The following is a 14,900-nucleotide window of genomic DNA, read 5'->3' on the forward strand; positions in this document are numbered from 1 at the left end:
TATTTTCCACAAGCGGCCATTTTCACTTGGTTTTAGGTAATTTGCGTTTTTTCTACTTTCTAATTCTGCAAATTATGCAACGTGAGTCGAAACTTCTCTCTTCTATCATTAGTCCTTTAGAATGCATTGAAAATGCTTTAAGACAATTTTCCTCGCACTTCGATCACTTCAATGACAGTTGTGGTTACATTTGCTCAAGAAAAAGTTGCGTTGACATTCCAAAATTAAAAAAAATATGTCACTGTAACCGTGAGTTCTCCGTTGTTAATCTACAGCGAATACAACCATGTTTGAAATTTTAGATTGGTTGGTTAAGCAGATAGGCATCTGGGGCTTCACATGTAGGAAAAGTTAGTTTTTTATATTTTTATCGCATGTATGGTCTGATTACGAGGTGCAACTTTAGTTGCAGCAACTTCCTGCAACTTTCTTTGCCCACTCGCAGGTTAACCACTAGCATTGGTAGGTGTCACTAAGTATACATAGCGGAGCCTACTGACGTCATGCAGTCTGGCGAATTCTCATTGGATAAGACCTACAACTAGGGTCAATTATTGCAATCGTCGACGATACCGAGCCATTTTCCCAGTAGAAGTATATGGAGTTGCAGGAAAAAGTTGCAGATGGTTGCACTATGTAATAAGATCATTGGACCACCATCGATTGGTTAAACTGCCAATGCATCTAATGGGGGTAATGATACTTTTTTCACTCACTTTTTCTCTGTACTGTCTTCTAGAGGAATCTAATGATTGTATGAGGTTAGTGGTGTGTCCGAGAAAGAGGGCATAGCAGGTGGCGCCACTGATCATGCTGAGCAGAGTGAGCCACATGTCGGTCAGGCTCTGCGGTGGGAAACGTCCATATCCAATGCATAGCATATGTGACATGGCCTTGAACAACGCCCACGAGTACTGATTGAACCAGTGGGCACTCTAAAAAAAACAAAGGAAGATAATAGATTTTCACATTGCAGCAGAAATTAGAAATACATTGATACATCTTTTGTGTGATTCGCTTTTTATGCCATTCATCTTTTTAAAGCCAAGAATGCCACCTTCCGGGGCTGGTGAAATAAATTTGGTGGTGGTTTAAAAATTATTTTACTATCTAATGCTATTTGTTAATTTATTTAATGCATCCGTTTGTGTATATATTTCTCTGTAATTAATTAGCTATGTTTATCTTGCTTTGTATTTATCTCAAAACTTATTTATTATATTCAAATATTTTTATCAATCGATATCAATTTATCTCTCTACGCCCTGTTGTGACACAGTGGACCATATTTTATCAAATTTTCATTACTTTAATTTCAAATTTTAGTATTACGCTTCTCTTGTATGCTGTCCCGTTTTATAAAAGTTTGGTCAGCTTTAACGGGAAACTTTGCTTACTATGAGCAAAAAACCTTCAAATAAAATTCGCAGTTTTGAAAGAAATGATCACATCTTCGTGAATACCAGTGATACTTACTCCAAAATATGTAAAATAATTGTACATAGTCAGCGAACTTTATTCCTGAAATTTACAGCTTCTTCCCAGCTCCTTGCGTTGAGTGTTGATCAGAAATCATTTTTGTTTTCCTCAATATGTTACTGATCCCCGTAAAAGCAAGAGTAATGTAACTTTTTTTTGGAAAATAACAGCTGGAGCATACCTTTTACGTGGCAAAAGGTTTTTTTATCACTATTGTTTTTTTAGGGGGGGGGGGAATTCTTTAAAATGTGAATTTTCGAAAGTGTTCCAATACTTTTGGTCATATATTGTAGTTGGCAATATTTCATCTGTTTACTTAACTCCACATTTCTAGCCCTTACCGTTATTCGGGGAAGCGTGTCATACACAAATACCTTATTTTAAAATATGTAGGATATAAAATACAAATCGATAACTTACAGAATTTATTTTTTATAATGACGACAAATATGTGTTAAAAATTGACAAATGAAATTAAAATTTAATATTCATTTTAACTTTGTGAGACAGCCTTTTGGTAAAAAAAAAAAATCATTTAACACCTTTCATTATTCCGGATTTAGAAACAGATTTCATGTACCTCTAATCTAAATAGCACACAGGTAGGATATAAGAATAGTACAGCCTCTTCCATTTACCTCAGCATTGTATGTGGGATACAAAAACTATTTTTTTAAAATCTTATTCACATTGGAGCTAATTAAAATGTTTCTCAAATGCAAAATTACTTGGAGTGTGATATTTCTGTGACTGGTTTCATTTTTCACATTTTTAACCAATTCCGCGGGAGAAACTTTTCCGTAAAAGCAAAACCGACTTTTGTGCCCAAGTGAAATGAGATTCTTTTGACAATTGGCAACAAACAAATTTCGTTTTGGACACTTTGAATTCCTGGCTTTCCATATCGATTGAAAGTTTGAACTGATGCATTACTTCAGGTTTCTTTCACGATTTTCGGAATTTGTTTTCTAGAAAGCTTTTGCTAGGGTTTTTTTTTTTTTTTTTTTTTGAACTTTATCCTCTAAAAATTTAAAACAACTTAAGTCTCGAAGATAAAAATCGGGTATTCTTATTAATCGGATATTGAATTGGACAACTCGACATAGCGAAAATTTCACCTTAAAATTTAGCCAAAACATGACAGTTGAGGATAGTTTTTAGCTTTTAATTGTTTGTACAGGTTTTATTTCTGTTAAGTGATGTAAAAAAAAGTATCGTCATTTTATGTGCGTTAATTAATTTGTGCGAATTCTATTGTTGTGAAATTATTATTTATCTTATAAATTATCCATGTCATATTTACTGAACCATAATTTGTTTGACTGTTTTTTTAACCCTCGACACACAAAGGATGGGGGTTATAAGTTTGACGAGTCGGTGTATCTGTGTGTTTGTGTATCTGTCTGTAGTACTCTAGCGCCTAAACGGATGGACCGATTTTGAAAAATTAAAAAAAAAAAAAAAATCTTCGATAGGAGAGTTGACCGAGAGTGTCCTTAGCTAAGTTGCGTCTTCGGATAATATTAATAAACGAAGATATTAATAAAAAAAGCTTTAAAAGGCTTTCTGCGAATTTAGCAGTGAAAACATATTTAAAAACTTAAAAAATTAGTGCCAAAATAAATAATAATTTTTTCTACGTCTGATAGAATATATGTTTGGAACTTCCGTGTTACATAGAATTCGTATTATAATTTTGTTTTAAAGCCGATTTTAAACGCGCCTTTCTTGACGCGATTGGTAACCAAATTCATTGTTGGCCAACAAGGAAAGAAAACGCATGGATTTAAAATGTTTATCTGTTATCAGTTTTTATTTGTTGTCAAATAAAATAATTGTAATTGATTTTTAATAGTATAAGGCTTTTAAAAGGATTTTCATATTTTCCTCTTAATTCTACATTTGCGACTCAGTCGGGGTTGTTTTAAATTTTTATTTTTAGTTACTTGTTTACTTTTTCTGAACTTCAACGCGCCAAACATTGTAAATGCTAAAAAACTTCCTTCCTTTGCCACATTTCGTTCTTAGAAATCTTTTTTTTTTTTTTACGAAATTGATCACTCCTGTGGTTTTCACGGGTTTCATATTTTTTTACTTCTCCAAAATGCGTTCCACATCTCTAAAAAATTTCCTGGAATATATTCGCAACTTGGGGGGGGGGGGGAATGTAGTAATATCTCTTTGTACGAGAACTCTTTTGTTTCAAGGTCCGAACAGTCGTGAAAGAAAAACTACCATGAAAGTCCGATGGTGCTTACACAAATGTGTTGCACACTGTCTCTATTACACATGTCCATCACGTAAGATCAGGTTGTTAGTTCTGAGCTCACAGTGAGCATGTAAACATTTCTCGAAAAAGGGAACCCATCGTGAAGTGTGGATTTCATGCAGTATACTGTCATCCGATTTTCGGCATGCTGAAAGTGATGTTTAACTTTGAAGATGAACTTGCAGATTTTTATTACCCACTGTTCAGCCATTGCAGTCCGAACTGATCCAAACTACTGCCATCTTTTTACTCGCATGAAAGTCTGGCTGGGAGGAATAAAATTGGCTCAGGCCAGCGAAGATAATTGACTGCGAGACCAAGCGGCTGCTCTTTATGACGACGGTTGGTTAAATTAGTGCCACGTCATTGAAAATGCCTTAAATAGAACAGTGGCTTCATTTTTATTTTGCGACAGATCCGACCTGGAAAAAAAATTCTCCGATATTTTAAACCTTTTCGTGAGGACAGATAGACATTTCGTATCCTAAATTCCGGTTAGGGCAATTGTTCTTCATTACAAGAGGAACTTTTCTTGAGCATTTATTTGAAAGCATTTTGTGCAAATTTATGTGAATTTTACCATAGCTACTATTCAGAACTCCTAGTCTAGAGATTTATAAGTAGGGCATTGGATAAGTCTTGTGGTCGCGACTTACCTCAAGCTCATTAATGGCAACCCATGAGTTGGCCGGGAAGCCCTGAAGCATGGGAACGAGGAACTGTAGACAACCGCTCCAGTGTCCTATCAGAAGCATCATGCATATCAAGTTGAAGATTTTCATAAATACGCTAGCCATGTTGAAGAACTGAAAATAAAATCAGACGATTGTATTGCTTTTTGAAAAAAACGCGATACGAGTGTGGACGAATTACAAACATCATCTAAGAACATCAGTAGGATATATTACTGCTATTTCTAGGTTTAGATGTCTTACTGCTGCTCTGAGGTGACGAAATAGTAGCTAAAGAGCTAAACACGTGATAAGGATTATTAAAAGTAGAATTTTTGTTTGCCTCACATGGTTTATATGTGTTTCCAGAACGGCATTAAATTCCATTTCTTCAGATATTGGTTTTCATTTGCTAAACGAAGTTCCTGATCATCAGGGGTAATTTATGAGAAAAGGGAACCCCTCATTCCCCCCCTCCCTTCCCGAAGCACCAAATAAAATGCATTCTTTCATAAGAAAAACTTTTTTGTGTTGCCATTTTTAACTGGGATTTTGCTGAAAACGTACAGAAAGAATATGTTTTACTCCGACTCCAAAACCTCCAGTTTCTAAGAGCCTCGGAAAAAACAGGACATTTAATGAATGAACGTTTAACTGTCCTTCTCCCATGTGAGACAACACGATTATAGCGAGCCTCATTTTATGAGGAAAAGAAGTAAGTTGACAATATTAGGAGATTTTCCTAAACAATTCACGAAGTAAATTAAACATTAGAAAATAGGGTAGTTTACAATAAATCGGCAACATTTTAATCAAAAGACAAACATATAACCCTTAAAAATGAATCTTTTTTCATGCCAGAAGTCATCATAGCCTTTGTTTTGGGGATAGTTTTCTCGGTACATCTATAAAAGCATAGAATGTAAATGTTGGTGTATTTTTAAGCATGGCAAAAGGCAAAAAGTGAAACATGAAAAAAACGCTTGAAATGTATCTGATCTACAACTAGTTAAGTAAACTGCAGTATTTTAATATATTCAAACAATCCTATCCATTTATAGTCTTCGTAAACACTTACAATTGAAGTAAATTGAGATCAAGATTTAAAAAAATGGCTAAAACCGGTAACTTATTTTAGTCTCATAAAAATGTTTGCACACGAATTTCTTATTGATCTACAGTAGGTACTATTATGAATGCAATTTTCATGTGCTATAAAAATTATCAGTTTACTTATTAGAAAAATCTCGTCTCTTTTGAACCACTTATTTACACTTCTTGATGATTTAAACTTTAACACAACATTTTTTTGAAATTAAACATTTGTCGCAACCATTTATTATTTCATCACAATTCACAGAAACTCTGAAACACCTGTTATGCAGAAAACCACTGCATTTCAATACTTTAACACACCAGCCATAAACAATGCAATAAATAATAACAAAATTTAAAATCAATAACAAGTGCCTAAACTATATGGCTTAGACTCAGAAGAATAAACACTAATTTATTCCATCTAATTTAAATGACTCTATTATAGTCATGTTCTCGACTGATATGTTGACAAAGGATGATATACAACAAATAAGCTTTGTGAAACGTTTTCCAACAGTTTTTCACTGTTGCATTTAGTTTTTGTGCATCTTATCTTACATCATTTTAGTTCTTTTTACAACAAATGAACATTTATGCAGTATACTGTATTAAATGCATAGTTTAATTCAACAATTGGAATAGGCGTGAACCACTCACAAAGAGACGCAGTAAAGCCCTGAAAAAATTTAGGAAAAGTGATAATTTTTATTACATTATCTTTTATTATCAGAAGGAATATATTTTCTGTGTAACACACATTTCCATGAAAAATTAATAGAGAATGATCTCAAGGGAAAAGATGTAGCATAAAAATGCTCTTGTCTTTAATTACTAAGAAATATGAAATTAATTAAAATAAATAACAAAAGTACAAAAACATTGAAAGCGGAAATACATACAATATATATGAGGCAGTGAGAAGCAAAGTGATATAAGGGAACATTTTTAAGTTTTGAGTGAAACGCGTTCAAAGATAAGGTCCTAGATGGTCTTTCATTGAAAAGTTTTCTAACTCGCGCTGTATAACAGAACTTGCTACTAGTACCACCTCTTGCTCCAACACAGAGGAGAGGTTCACCTTCCATTTGTACTGGTTATCTCCAAATTTTCAATTTTGGCACTTAAGGGGGTCCGGGACACAAAAATCCTCAAATTTTGCAATTTTTTTTTATAATTTGAAAAATTGCTTCGTTTTTTTCTGCTTAAGAAGGACGTTTGAATCTTGTTTCTACCTTAAATAGAACGAAAGTTATAGTTATTTTTGTTGCATGCATCTAACGAATGTGTACATAACTTTGAAACTTTAAACGCGTTTTTCTCCATGATGCAATTTTCCCCGATTTCTTGCATTCAAACTCTTATAAGTCAGGAACCGATACAGATAAAGTAATGAAACTTGGAGCATATCTTTTTCAAGCAATTTACTTTAATTTTTATTCGGCGAATTTGAAAAAAACGTTTACTGCAAAAATTATGATTTTTTTAAAAAAAAGTATCTTCGAATTTTTCGAAATTTTTCTTCAAATATTTTTTATTTTTTATTGAATCAATATTTTTAAAATCGCCGAATAAAAATTAAAGCTTAGATATTTGTGCATACTTTTTTGAAAAAAAATTGAAAATTGACCAACAATATTTTGAGTTATAGCAATTTAAAGCAACCCCATTTTTTTGAAAAAAAACTAATTAAATTTAAATAAAAAAATATTTTTTTTTCATATTTATGTTATGATTTTGCTTATTAAATAAATGATGAATCAGTTCAAAAAATTTCAAAACTCTAAAGTACATAATAAAAAAAATTTTCAAAATGTGTCCCGGACCCCCTTAAGTCCCTTTGCTTCTCACTGCCTCATATATACTCGTATACTTTACTCACCAACCTACATGCTTTTTACATTTGCTAAGCGGGGAGCAGTCAACTTTGGTGGCTGCTTTGCATTTGGCTACGGGTTTAGCGAAATCAACACTGTGTTCATTTAATATGTAATCTGCATCAAGTGCATGAATATGTAAAGCAAAAAATATTGTGCAACCAATGAAACGGAACTTTGAATCTTGAGGTTCAAATCAAATAATGATGTTACTCAAAAATTAGTTTATCAAAGTATAGCATAACCACAGTTGTAGAATTCCCAAAGTGTTGCCGTGCTTACTTATACTTGATTATATATACTATATACTTGTATATGGTCATTACATAACAGCTGTTTTATAAAGCTCAAAGATTGTTTTGTTATTTTAACCTATTTTAGAAAAATAATGAATTGCTTTTTAATTACTTTGCAAACATAAAACGCTTTCGCGGATCTTGGGTTTTGGAAAAGATTGCACATTTCATATATTCTTACCAGAATTTTGCTCAATATTAATAATTCCTTCTTACAGTGGAAGGACAACAAACTTGTGTCGAACATGAAACTCAGTTTAAATATTAATACTTAAAAAGGAAAAATGCTTAGTTACATAGAGGTCTTATAAAATATATACCATGATCACTATTAAAATCCTGCTATATACTATTTTTTTCTGTACAGAAATATTTTTAAAACTCCACGTAAAATATTATTGCCCGTGCTACTTCACACCCTCTACAGGATTTTTTTTAATTTAATGAATAACAAAGGGCATTTAGAGGTACCGAAACGCTTTTAGGAAAAATAATGAATGACTACTAAGTACTTGAAGAGTTAATCTTTTTTTTTCGAAAAGTATTTCCTCGCACATTGTAGTATCCCACTGTAAAAAAAAATGGTTTGGGTTGCATATATCCATTACACTCGATCGAAAGTATGAAAACCAAATATCTGCTTTCCCCTTAACTGCGAGAGATCTCGATCTACGGGATGCATCGCTAGAATCTCATAGAAGTCACAAAATGAAAATGGAGAATTGATAAACGTATAATCTGACTAGTAATCTTAAAACCAAGACATTTATTACCGTTAATACTTATTACCATCACCGTCATCAATATCAACCTTTACTTCAAGATTTGTAAATTGTGAATAACGTACCAAAAAGACTTTGAATATTTATATTGTTGCTTAATCTCTGAATTTTAAAAAGCTTTGTTTCACAAGACTTTATTACAACGGTTACTTACGATTCTAAGGGGTTTTCGCAAATATGTCAAGGTCTCCGTAGTTTGAAAATGTCTTGGAATCGCCCAAGTACTTAATGATTCATGGAATATAATACAGCATATTCCTGATATAGTCCATAAAAGTCATCTTTCGGAGCACTGAACTGTTTTCTAACACGATAACCCCCCCCCCCAAAAAAAAAGAACAAATTAAAAACAAAAATCTGTTTACTGTACATTTCAAAAACATCTTGCTTCGATGTTTTATGCGCTCTCAGAGCGAACAAAGCATCATTTGGCCTAATATTTTTTCAAAATGTAGCACGATGAAGTGCAAAGGCTAGTGAATTTGTGCATTTCCTTTCACAAGAATTAAAGAGCACTTTAATCGTTATTGAACATCTATTAAAATACGCAATAACCTTCAAAACTTTATTTCTCACTATGCAAGTTCAAGGAATTCTTCCTTATCAGGCGAATTACGTCATAGTCACAGGAGGAGCATATTTAAGACGCCACGTTTACTAAATTAATTTTGCAACCACATGGCGTTAACGAATTTTAAAGCTCACTTTAATGGTCCACATGTGTTGACCCAAGAAAGCAGTTATCAAATTAAATTTTAATACGAACTAATGTTAACAGTTATGGCAAGGGAATTATCCCACTTTGAATATTTAACATCTGTCCAATAAATTCATTTTTGTTTACTAATTCATAGATTTATTTTTAAGATTGTTTTATATCGATCCATTCATTGCAGATTTTATTGGTTTACGTTATATTTTGTTATATTAGGAAATATCCGGTCAAAAACTTAGACTTTACCTTCTCTTGTAATAAAAAATCTTTTTTGGGTCTCCCATTAACTGACATGCATTCTTTAAGTCTATTGATACTCATTGTATTTGACGCGTGATGCAATTGGAGTGTTGAAAGTAAGGGTGAATGGGTGAAGTTTATTCCCGCATTCTGCAAAACAGTACTTTAGAGACTAATTTTAAATTCATTTTTATTTTTCACAAACAATGAAATATTCTAACTAATAGTTTTGCGCTGCTGCCTAGCCTCCAAGGATTTCTACAACCGTACACTATAAATAAAAGGGGGTGAACCTTCGAATATAGGTTTTAAATAAAAATGATCTACGCCCAAGGATTAGCTGATTGCTAAAATCGATCATAAAAAATGAACAGCTTAGTTGATCTCTAGCAGATTGATATTGAAATGAGTCTGGGTGGGCCCCAGCCAGCTTGCTAATCATGCATCATCTATACCGCATAAAGTACCTATAAAATATTTAATGATTCATATTTTAATCCTCCATCTAGTTACATTTTAGTAAATCTATTTGGAATCACCATCGATAAATCGTTCGTTCTTCTACATACTTTACTTAATATAATCTGGGGTGCCATGATAGGAGGACCTTCAAAAATTTTCTTATTTAACAAATTTTGTCTGACGATTCTGCAAAATTATCATCATTCGGCAAAATTTGTGTTGTATTCGGCAAAATGATCATCGTTCGGTGAAATTTGGAGGTCCATTCGGCAAAATGTTCATTGTTCGGCAAATTTTGGAGTTCCATTCGACAAATTGAGAATTTTTGCAAAGATTTAAGTTTGGGGCACCCTTAATATTATCATCTAGAAAATCACCCGTCAAGGTATGACAGGTGAAAACGAACATTTGAACGAAGCAATTGCCGGTTGGTGATATTTTGATAGTTGAAATTTTAACCCGTAACTCCAGTGGATTAACCCTGAATTCCAGTAGATAGCGTTCATTGTTGACCACTGTTTCGTTTCTTCATTCTCCTTCAGTTACAGTCTTACCAATAAAACAGTTAATACATCGAGTTCAGTGAGCTTTGTCAAAATAAAGCATTTCCTTATATGTGAAACATTGCCAAAAACTATCATCAAATTATAAATAACTTACTGGATTTTTGGTGCTTCCACAAGGAAATAATGCCGTCACGCATGTCATGACGCGAGTTTCATTGTTGATGACATCAGAGCATTATTCGATCGGTGAATTGGCTATTATATAAGAAGCGATGCGTATTTTCAAGATACGTGAAAAATTCTAATTCGCTTATAACGATTTTATCGCGTCAACAGAGAACGCTTTCACAGATAGCAAGGTATTTAATGCGAGTTTGTTTTAACCATAGATGGCTCTAACTCAGTGCAAAAGCATCATATGAACTGGCATTTTGATCAGGAAACAAAAGTAAATTTATTTTCCAAATAGTCTCAATTATTCTCATTTTATCAAATATGGTATTTCTTTCAGTAAATCATAACTTAAGAATTTTTAAAATAGGAATAGGTCCTATTTGTTGGATTCAGATTACAATGTAAGTTTATAAGTACATAAAAAAGAATTAAATAAAAACTAGAAGAGCTGAAGGCAAAACAAAATTAAAAAGTGAAATACAGTAAAAAAGCTATTAATGAAAAAAAAAAAAAAAAAAAAAAAACACGAACAAAAGTTTAAAAGATACAGATGATTTTATGGCCAATTTTTTAATTAGTGTTCTTATATTAATAAGAAAAGATAATTAAATGTAAAAAATAAGAAAAAATACTACTTCCTTAATCTAAAATGATATAAGATCAAAACTGTTTATGTTTTGAAACTTTTCGAACGCCAAACAACTTGATAATGATAATAAATTACAAAAGCCTCATAAAAAAAGTTTAAATTACAACGGTCGTTTGTATGAAACCGTTTATCGCATTTAATTATTCGATACTTAAAATATTCTGAGTTTTGTAAATAGGAACTGGAATTCTGCCCATATACTGTTTCTAATCAGAATCTTTTTTTTTTTTTTAATTTGTAATTTGTCTTTGCGAAATATAATGACGGCATTCAGAAAGAGTAATCTTTACGGATTTTCGACCTATAAATTTATTTCTTGTTTTCTTGGAAAAATGGTTTGAGTAAATAATAATAAAAAAAAAAAAAACTTTTACAAAACTTTTTGCCATAATCAGAGATTTTCCTCTTCATCAAAGTTGCTCGGGGAAAGGTAGCGTAAGGCGGCGAAAGGTACGTTTAAGGCCATTTTCTATGCCTTGACTGCCTACATTAATCAGACTGCAAAATCAGTTTTTTTCCCAAAGTTTCACTTTTTTTTTTGGAAGGTACATGTTAATTCCTTGCAGAGCAATGAGATCAAATCTCCCAACTTTAAAAGCCTAGTTTCCTTTTTTTTTTTAAATAAAGATTTACGTTTTTATTATCAAACTTTGTGTTGTGCATATTTTTAATGTTTTTATGCTCTTATTCATTTTTTTAACGTTTATTTTACTTATTGTGATTATATTTATCATTGCTTGCTTATGTTTGTATTTATTTTTAACTTCCACTGTCTCTCTTTACTTGCTTTACATACTTGAATTACAAAATATGCTGAAATAACATTAATTTTTATGTGATCAAAATTACAAAACCAGATGTTGTAAAATCTTGAAAATAGATTGTTTCTTCGTTACAAATGAATATAATACTTTTTAGATTGCAAAATGATTTTAAAACTTGATCGTTTCAAAACAAAAAACAATGAATTAAAAAAAAACAAAAAAAAACAATTAAACTATACTTTTATTTTTCTTAAATGAATGTTTACTTTCACATTGTGATTATCAACTTTCTCTCTCTCTCTCTCAAACACACACATGCGCACAGATGTGATATATATATTTTAAAAATATGCAGGGAAAGATACTCTGCATGTAAAGTTTAGAACTTTTTTTTTCTTTTTCTTTTTGTCAGTCACCTTCAAATCTTAAACTAAATGAGTGCCCAATTCAACTAAATCTGTGCTTCCATCACTGTTAACACATACACATGTTATATTTCCTTTAAAAAAGTCCAGAAGTAAATAAAATGATAATTTAATGGTATCTTGAGACTATATACTGAAATAATGTGAAAACAATGAAACCTATATTTATGTAACTGTTACCATATACCCTTGCAGCATCCTGATAGCTATTTTGCAATTTCAAATATTTATGATTGTTTCCAAGTAACTTACGTACATTCTAATACGTGTTTTGACCAGATTACATCCAACATCAAAAGCTTCTTTAATTGTCTACATTTTCTTCAGAGCTTCCGAAAGACTATCTTGCATTACTCTTGCCTAAAAAACTTTTGAATAGCTGTCACGCATTAAAATCTGTAATTTCAAAGCAATCATTTCAATAACCTTTAGATATCATATTTTTTTACAAACAAGTGTGATTTTAAGTGATATGAATAAAGTGTCGATGCATGTACACGTGCAAGAAAAGTTACGTTAAGAAATAAGTGGCACAAAGTGTACGGTGAAATGAACTATCAGAGATAAAACTTAAACAAACAGTCAATTAGTGACAGGCAATAAAATCTTTCCGCCGACCCACCACTGGTACGCAGTCAAGAATCCTGGTTAGACGATTTCTTGCAATGATCCTCGTCCTCTTCAATCGGCCATGGCTCGATTCCGTAGTGGACATTTAAAGTGTTTAAGGTTCATAAACGGGGAGAAGATTTTCTTTACTTGTTCCTATTCCCTTCCTGAAAGTCCTGCACATCTTCTTGCTTGTACTGGCGCCTTGTGTAGGCAGATGTGCGATGAGCAGGATCTTAGGGGGCCATTCATTAATTGCGTTAGGATGATTTTGGCACTTTTTGACCCCTCCCCTCTCCCATGTAAGGTTACGTAAGATTTTCCGAACCCCTCCCTCTATTCTTACGTAAGACTCCATTTTGTTTTTCAAAATAATAAAATGTTGATAGAAAAGGATCAGTATCACTAAAACTCAAAGTTTGGCGTCAATCAAAGATTTTTATTTTTCAGATATAGGATGCGATGCTGATTAAAACAAAACATACCATGAATAGTGCAATTCTATAATTATATTTTACTCTATTCATTTTTTGAAAATCAAGTTAAAAAAAGCTCATCCTAATACGTTTATTACCTTCCAGAAGCAAATGAAATTTGATTTGCTTCTGGAAGGTGAAACTGGAACACTATTCATTCTTTGAAAAACAAGTAAAAAACAGTTCATCCTAATACGGTTTTTGCCTTCTAGAAGCAAATGAAACATGACCTACTCAAAACCACTTGACCGCGCGATTTCTAATATAAAATATCGACTTGGAAAATATTACGTAAGAATGAGTTTGACCCCTCCCTTCCCCCAAAATAAAGGTATGTAGAGATTTTTGTAACTCCTCCCCCTCGAGACTCTTACGTAATTAATGAATGGCTCCTTATTTACAATGATCTATCTCGTCGGGATGTTTTGAACCTGGTGTAGACTTTCCTACACTAGAGGGATAGGGAACAACAAAAGCGTTTTCATTCTACATACCGTCCTTAAAATACAAATGTGACGATCAGCAACAGGCTCTTGGCCCAGCTAGGCTGGGGGCCTAGTCAATTTATTAGTTCTCAATGAAGATCAATGGCCTTCTTAAAGCTATCCACCCCTTGCTCATTACCACCTCTTCCGGTAAGCTGTTCCAAGTGCCTACAACCCTACTAAAGTAGTTGTTTTTCCCTATTTCCAGGTTAGCCTGAGATTTAAAAGGCCAGAAACAAAATTGTCCTACAAACAGAAATGTAGAAAGAATTAGCACTGCTTCGGAGTCGGAAACGGACTGATTTTGGGATCGGGAGGAGTCTAAAGGCTTCTAAATTCTGAGAGTCGGAGTCGGTTTTTTTTGGGAGGTGAAGGAGTTGGAGTCTTAGTTGAATGCTATAAAATTCCATATGTTGGAGCATGGCCCCTTTTAATTCTTATAGGCCGTGGCAATCGCTGAAACTCATGGCAACAAAGAGGGCGCTACAGGACACTCCTGTTTCCATTACTTTGCCATTGATTGGTGGATGAAGAGGTTCCCTGTGGCACCTCTTGCGGTCAAAATGAGCGACGTTCAATTAAAAATAAACGAACTTTGAAATATTGACATTGATTGGTGGATGCATGAGCTGAACTGAATCATTGACATTGATTGGTGGATGCATGAACTTAATTGAAAAGTTGACATTGATTAGTGGATGCATGAGCTGCATCGGTTTAACACAGAAAAGTCAAAAATTGTCAATGTCCGTAAGCGGAAGTGGTAATTTATTGGGGCCACGGTTGAAGTAAGAGCAAGAGTTGGTCATTTTCCTTCCGAGTCGCAGCCCCGAGAATAAGTACCTAAATCGCAGGGAGAAGAATTTATACAGGAGGTGATGTGGTTAAAAATAAGTAAGATCTTCTTGCTGGAAAAATTAATGTAA

General features: G+C 33.0%; 1 protein-coding gene across 1 annotated transcript in view; it reads right to left on the minus strand.

Moving 5' to 3' along the window:
• The window catches only part of LOC129220966 (potassium/sodium hyperpolarization-activated cyclic nucleotide-gated channel 2-like), a 130,857-nt gene that overhangs the window by 8,518 nt on the left and 107,439 nt on the right, over positions 1–14,900 (minus strand). The window contains exons 5-6 of the mRNA XM_054855401.1: positions 4,405–4,554; positions 717–935 (exon numbers count right to left, since the gene is read on the minus strand). Coding sequence (XP_054711376.1) covers positions 717–935; positions 4,405–4,554 — 369 coding nt within the window. The remainder of the gene's footprint in view (positions 1–716; positions 936–4,404; positions 4,555–14,900) is intronic.

The sequence above is a fragment of the Uloborus diversus genome, chromosome 4 (assembly GCF_026930045.1).
Source record: "Uloborus diversus isolate 005 chromosome 4, Udiv.v.3.1, whole genome shotgun sequence".
NCBI lineage: Eukaryota > Metazoa > Arthropoda > Arachnida > Araneae > Uloboridae > Uloborus > Uloborus diversus.